At 34.6% G+C, this 7,273-nt stretch overlaps 2 protein-coding genes across 2 annotated transcripts; one reads left to right on the forward strand and one right to left on the reverse strand.

Moving 5' to 3' along the window:
* Positions 1-218: 218 nt before the first annotated feature.
* On the reverse strand, positions 219-2,178 carry LOC132699379 (uncharacterized). Its single transcript, XM_060666043.1, has 2 exons — positions 1,459-2,178; positions 219-823 (listed from the first exon to the last, which is right to left on the reverse strand). Exons 1-2 carry the CDS (start codon positions 1,502-1,504, stop codon positions 471-473), a joined length of 399 nt encoding a protein of 132 aa, XP_060522026.1. The 5' UTR covers positions 1,505-2,178; the 3' UTR covers positions 219-470.
* Positions 2,179-2,365: 187 nt separating this feature from the next.
* On the forward strand, positions 2,366-5,405 carry LOC132699380 (uncharacterized). Its single transcript, XM_060666045.1, has 2 exons — positions 2,366-2,565; positions 4,729-5,405. The coding sequence occupies exon 2, from the start codon at positions 4,732-4,734 to the stop codon at positions 5,329-5,331; it is 600 nt and encodes a 199-aa protein (XP_060522028.1). The 5' UTR covers positions 2,366-2,565; positions 4,729-4,731; the 3' UTR covers positions 5,332-5,405.
* Positions 5,406-7,273: the final 1,868 nt, after the last annotated feature.

Raw genomic sequence — 7,273 nt, forward strand, 5'->3', positions numbered from 1 at the left:
ATAACTTAGCGAACTGAAATCTACATTAAAACTGCAGATAAATACTTAAAAATTCACTTCCTTGAATTGATAATAGGTTTTTCTTTGTCATTTTAAACAGATTAGTAGATGTATAGTGCCGATATAAGCAACAGAAACCGTACATAACCTCAATTTCCTAACCCCCCCGCAGCGGGGGCCCCCCGCGCGTGGCGTCCTAGTGTCCCCCCTGTCTACCAGAGTGCGCTCCGCCCCCCACCCAGCTTGTGTAGCGTCCTGTTTTGCCCCGGTTCCGCCCGTCGCTGCTAGATGTCGCGCGCTTGTGTAGCGTCCTGTTTTGCCCCGGTTCCGCCCGTCGCTGCTAGATGTCGCGCGCTCCGACCGTCGTAGGCCCCCCCGGTAGAGGGCGGTGACGGTGCGGCGCGGTGACGCGGTGGATCGGGAGGATAATTAAATAAACTTGAATTTTAATACATTTTATTTTATTTTATTTATAAAATTGGTCTGGCGAGGAGTTTCTTCTTCTTTTTATGTCGATTCAGTCGACCATCCCATTGTTCCTGTTCCTTGCGTTGTTCTTCTTCCCGTTCCCGGAGGAAATCTAAATACGAAGTGCACTCCTCGCCGTCCCACTCCGTCGACCACCCACCCGGGTACTCCTGCTGCTCCTTTGTTTCTTTTGATCCACCGGGTTGCTCCTGCTGCTGGTGATGTTCCCTTGTCGTTTCATGTCGTACCGGGAATTCTAACCCCCGGTACTCTTTGTGTGATTTGAATATGTGACGCCCTAAGCGATGCGCCAACATAATATGCGACTTGTCATACGGACAAACCGCGATTTTTTCTAGAACAAAACAAAGTATGATATGTAGCGTTTCCTATAAAACACACATTTTTTTTTTTTAAACAAAACTTCCAAAAAGGGGGGTTATCAAATAATTTTAAAAATTGTTTTTTAAGTTATACGCGCATACCAAAATTCACGTTTCAATTCACTGTCAAAAGGGCAAACTGCAATTTTTTAGTACAAAAAATAAACAAAAATATGTATATATTTCGCGTTTTCCCCATAAAACGCACATTTTTGAAACAAAACTTTCAGTAATTTTAAAAATTGTTTATTTTTTAAAAGCCAAAATTCCCTATTCACTGTCATTTAAAAGATATTAAAAACGCTCAATTTAATTCGATTATTATTGTCAAAAAGGCAAACTGCAATTTTTTAGTACAAAAAATAAAACATTTTTGAAACAAATTTAAAAATTGTTTATTTTTTAAAAGCCAAAATTCCCTTTTCCATTCACTGTCATTTAAAAGATATTAAAAACACTCAATTTAAATCGGTTATTATGCAACGTAAAAAAGATGAGTATCATATTTTAAAAACAGGTAGAAACTAACCAAAAAAGTGATAACCCAAACTGAAACCCACAAGAAAAGACGCGCACTGTATAAAGGTAATTAAAATATAAAACTTACCAGTTGTAGGGTCGTAGGGAAATGGACATCGCACTTCTGTATTCATTGCACTGAATATAGTCTATAATACACATGCAACGTATTTATACACATGCACTCCCTTCCATGGTTGAATTAAAAGTCGAAAGGTCTTCTACCCACAAGCACCAACGCCGATTTGAATAGACGCGATGTTGTCGCCAGACAACCGTGCAGGTAGGAGTCTCAAGGTCAACACGCTTTCACACGGGAACGCAACCGCTTCGGACGTTGGACGAACGTATGTTGCCGCAAAAGATCAAGGCCAACTTGCTTTCATTTTTTACAATCTCCGTATGGGATGTGGAATTTCATAACGCGCCGAGTCTAAATGTCGAGTTGTTTTGCTTGTTGAGAATAATAATTAATTGCCCCCTTTATATTTGCTCCGTGGGATTAACGTAATGGGAAAAATTTGTTGCAACGCATGTGGAGGTGTCTTCGTTTGTTAACTTTTAGAAAGTATTCTCGCACCGTATAAATACATCTCATTTTTCTCTGTTTTGTCAGTAGTTGTTTTTGGTATTATTCGTGCAACGTGGAAGCTAACTTAGTGGTTTGGTGTTCGTACAAAAAAGCAGTAAGTACCTTTTTTATTGTCTTATTTTAATTCTTTAACATTTGTTATTATTTTATAAAGGTCCTAAAGATCATCTTAGTACTCTCAACCCGTAACCGCAAATAGAATAGCAGCAATCTTAAGCGTAAGTTTTTTTTATTTTTTTAATTTTGAGATAAAATAATTAATAATAATTTATAGATGGACTTAAGTCAACTGAATCAAACCTGTCTTGCAGAAGGTGATTTTGAGCAGCCGATTGTCAAACTGCATGAATTGCCGATAGGCGTTCCGTTTAAAATTACTAGAGCCAAAATTGTTAATACAAAATTTGGCAATTCCGTGTTGCTGCAATTAGAAAATTCCGTAGTATTTCTTCCTACTCGCGTGACAGAAGCTTTCCGTCCGAGACTAGAACACTTTGCGTCGGGGCAGTACAAACTGGTCTACGAGGGATCCAAAGATATTGGAAAGCCCAACTCTTTAAAGAAATTCAAAATAATTCAAAATTAATCAACATATTATACAGGGTAAGTCTTATTTACTGTTATATATTTAATAAACCACGATGCGCGTAAAGCAGATCATTCATAGAGCGCAAATCTTAATTTTAACCTTACAAAAATTAAAAAAGCATATTTCCGACAAGTTCACTCTTAGAGATAGTGATGTGTGGCTTAGGAGACTAAATAAAAATATTGAATCTTGCAACCAAATCGTTTCTAACGAAAAGGATTTATCTATTGGGTTAAAAAGAAAATTACAAACTACAATTCAACATCTGAAAGCTATTAGAAAAATTATTCTTAATTATCAACATAAGCATTTTGGATTGGGATTACAAAGTAGTAGCCGCGAGACAAACACAAATGAAATGGTTGTATGGGAATCGGTAGCGTCGTGTTTCCAGGGAAGAGTTCAGACTGGTGTCATAATTAATTTACTTCATAAAGATTTAATTCAATTTTTAAACGATTCTCGTCCAATATTTCAACAAAAAATTAGTCAAATTTTAAAGAAATTTTTATTGCTGAAAGTAAATACCACATTTTGCGGTGAATTTATTAAGGCAAAAAATGATGTCCAAGGCGAAGTTGATGTTAAATATCTGAGTACCGGAAATGCTGTAGTTGATTTAGGAACAGAATTGAATGATTGGTTTGTTGAAAATGTGCAAGATAAAATTTTAAATCAAATGTCAGAGTTTCAGGAACGTGATTCCGGGTGGGCTTTAAATAATATTATTTATTTAGAGATTAACATTAATAAATTTGAAATGGGTAACGGATCATCCTTCGTTGTGCGACATTGACCAAATTATGATTATCGAGCGGGCTATACGAGGTGGAATTTCGGTGTGTGTTGGTAGATATGCGGAGGCCAACAATAAATATATGCCCAACTACGATTCATCCAGGGATGATTCCTATATCATGTACTTTGACGTCAATAACCTCTATGGCAAGGCCATGTGCGAGCCTCTTCCTTACGGAGGATTCGACTGGATGTCTCATCAAGAGATTGATTCATTTAATGTCATGAACATTCCAGATGAATCTTCCCAAGGATATATCCTAGAGGTAGACCTGGAATACCCGCAGAAATTACATGACACACATAGAGATTTTCCATTTTGTGCCGAACATCGAGTGCCCCCCAATTCAAAGTTACCAAAACTAATGACTACTTTGTATAATAAAGAAAAATACGTCATACACTATCGCAATTTAAAACAGGCTCTCAAAAACGGTCTCGTACTAAAGAAAATTCACAAAATATTAAAATTTAACCAATCTCGTTGGTTGAAATGTTATATCGATCATAATAATAAATTAAGAACCCAAGCAAAGACAAAATTTGGTATAAATTTATACAAATTGTTTAATAATGCCGCTTACGGTAAAACAATGGAAAACATTCGCAAGCATCGTATTGTTAAATTTGTTAAAGCGTGGGATGGTCGCTACGGTGCGAAAAATTTAATTTCTAGTCCTAGATTTCACAGTAGAACCATACTTGATAACAATTTGTTGCTTATAGAATTAAAAAAATCGGAACTTTGCTTTAATAAGCCACTTTATATTGGAATGTCCATATTGGATTTGTCGAAAACGACCATGTACGAGTTTCATTATAATTACATGCTTCCAAATTTGGGTCCCGAAAAATGTAAAATTCAATACATGGATACGGACAGTTTCATTTATAATATCAAATGTTATGACGCATATGAAAGCGTTATTAAGGCCGATTTAACAAAATTTGACACGTCTGATTATCCTAATGACAATCCCTATAATATACCGCAAATCAACAAAAAGGTTTTGGGGTTGATGAAGGATGAGACTAATGGCACCATCATTAGTCATTATGCGGGGTTAAGGTCGAAAATGTATACTTTCAAAATTTTAACGGGTTCGGTAGTTAAAAAGTCAAAGGGTATTCAGTACAATATTGTAAAAAATAAAATTTCATTTGATGACTACGTAGAATGCTTAACAAATTTTAGGGAAAAGTACGCCACTCAACGAACCATTCGTTCATACACTCACAATGTATTTAGCATCGAACAAACAAAAGTTGCCTTGAGTCCTTTAGACGATAAACGTTATCTTTTGCCGAATTCATATGAAACGCTTCCGTGGGGACATTATAAAGTGCCGTAATTATTTTTTAATATATTTTTGTTACAGATTATGGTCAAACAACTTACATTAGAAAGCCTTTGTATTATAACAATTTGCGAAAATATTAGGTGTAGTGCTGATTTTTTGCTTGAGTCACCTTTGCCTTGGAAACTAACGATACTAATATTTAAATATTATTCGAAATATAGATGGAAGTACCTTAAACAATTAGCGCTCCAGTCTGATGGCAATTCTTTATTAAATTTAGAATTCATTCTGTTGAATAAGAGATTTGGATCGTCTTACAGAAATAGCATTTTGGCAACTCCAACCATTGATTTTGACGGAGAATCCGCTTACTGTTTATGGGTCAGTTATTACAGGATAAAATATTCGGAAATTTTAGTTTGTAAATCTTGTCACTTTATATTTCAACTAGTTAAAAAATTTAAAAAGAAAAATTTTAGACTTTTATTGGATCACTATCATTTACAGCTGGATATAAATAATTTGAATGATGTATATCACGATAAACAATTTTGGTGTCAAAGCTGCTTTGAAGAAGTTTTGTTCACTGTAGAAACTGAAGATGAATGTAATTTAATGCTTCACGATGAGAGGAAATATGGAAAAAAGTTACGCTTTTCTGATAGTCCATTGAACTATTAATACTGTGGTTTTATTATAACATATGTAACTGTAGATAAGACTTTTATGTATTGATTGTATTCCATTGTATTGCAACAAGAATAAACATGTATATATTTAGACGCTATTTTCTTTTTTACCACCACCACAACACCGCATAATAATTACACAGAAGTTTGTAATTGTATAATTTATTTATTATATACATTATTACTATTTTACAATTTCGTTAAATGCTAAATTATTAAATTGTTCTAGTTTTCTTTTGCACTCTTGAGCTTGCATCCGCGCCACTTGCAAGTCTGTATTAAAAAGCGCAATTATGCGGGGTTAAGGTCGAAAATGTATACTTTCAAAATTTTAACGGGTTCGGTAGTTAAAAAGTCAAAGGGTATTCAGTACAATATTGTAAAAAATAAAATTTCATTTGATGACTACGTAGAATGCTTAACAAATTTTAGGGAAAAGTACGCCACTCAACGAACCATTCGTTCATACACTCACAATGTATTTAGCATCGAACAAACAAAAGTTGCCTTGAGTCCTTTAGACGATAAACGTTATCTTTTGCCGAATTCATATGAAACGCTTCCGTGGGGACATTATAAAGTGCCGTAATTATTTTTTAATATATTTTTGTTACAGATTATGGTCAAACAACTTACATTAGAAAGCCTTTGTATTATAACAATTTGCGAAAATATTAGGTGTAGTGCTGATTTTTTGCTTGAGTCACCTTTGCCTTGGAAACTAACGATACTAATATTTAAATATTATTCGAAATATAGATGGAAGTACCTTAAACAATTAGCGCTCCAGTCTGATGGCAATTCTTTATTAAATTTAGAATTCATTCTGTTGAATAAGAGATTTGGATCGTCTTACAGAAATAGCATTTTGGCAACTCCAACCATTGATTTTGACGGAGAATCCGCTTACTGTTTATGGGTCAGTTATTACAGGATAAAATATTCGGAAATTTTAGTTTGTAAATCTTGTCACTTTATATTTCAAGTAGTTAAAAAATTTAAAAAGAAAAATTTTAGACTTTTATTGGATCACTATCATTTACAGCTGGATATAAATAATTTGAATGATGTATATCACGATAAACAATTTTGGTGTCAAAGCTGCTTTGAAGAAGTTTTGTTCACTGTAGAAACTGAAGATGAATGTAATTTAATGCTTCACGATGAGAGGAAATATGGAAAAAAGTTACGCTTTTCTGATAGTCCATTGAACTATTAATACTGTGGTTTTATTATAACATATGTAACTGTAGATAAGACTTTTATGTATTGATTGTATTCCATTGTATTGCAACAAGAATAAACATGTATATATTTAGACGCTATTTTCTTTTTTACCACCACCACAACACCGCATAATAATTACACAGAAGTTTGTAATTGTATAATTTATTTATTATATACATTATTACTATTTTACAATTTCGTTAAATGCTAAATTATTAAATTGTGCACTCTTGAGCTTGCATCCGCGCCACTTGCAAGTCTGTATTAAAAAGCGCAATTTGTGTTTCAATTTCGTTGATATTGCACTCTAATCCCGACAACTGAGACGCCAAGTTTCTTTTTAAATTGAATGCCTCACAAATGACACTTTTTTCTCTACCGTCCGTGAACACTTCGAGCCAATCAGCGGATGACGTTGGAGCTGCAAACGCTTCACTTGTGGTAGTTTTCTTCTTCTTCTTGCGGGATACGACCGACGCACTTTGTTTTCGTTTGGTCGCAGATTTTTTGGTTTGTTGCTCTACAGGAACGAAGCTGGACGGGAGCACTTCTGATGAAGGAAATTGCAACTCGAAATTTTCCAATAAATTATACAATTCGTTGGATGTCACAATTTTCTCTTGAGCCATCATATACACGTATTTATGTCAGAACTTCTAAATCGAGACTAAATTTATTTCAAAACGTCTACGTTGTCTACCCACGAA

The sequence above is a fragment of the Cylas formicarius genome, unplaced genomic scaffold, assembly GCF_029955315.1.
Source record: "Cylas formicarius isolate icCylForm1 unplaced genomic scaffold, icCylForm1.1 PGA_scaffold_3__17_contigs__length_32017465, whole genome shotgun sequence".
Classification (NCBI taxonomy): domain Eukaryota; kingdom Metazoa; phylum Arthropoda; class Insecta; order Coleoptera; family Brentidae; genus Cylas; species Cylas formicarius.

What these genes read in the sequence shown, in the direction of transcription:
- LOC132699379 (XM_060666043.1), bottom strand. Translation starts at nt 1,504, where the DNA reads ATGAATACAGAAGTGCGATGTCCATTTCCCTACGACCCTACAACTG. An exon ending in TCCCTACGACCCTACAACTG is followed by an intron (nt 824 to 1,458) that starts GTAAGTTTTATA and finishes GTTTTGTTCTAG; the next exon opens with AAAAAATCGCGGTTTGTCCG.
- LOC132699380 (XM_060666045.1), top strand. Translation starts at nt 4,732, where the DNA reads ATGGTCAAACAACTTACATTAGAAAGCCTTTGTATTATAACAATTTGC.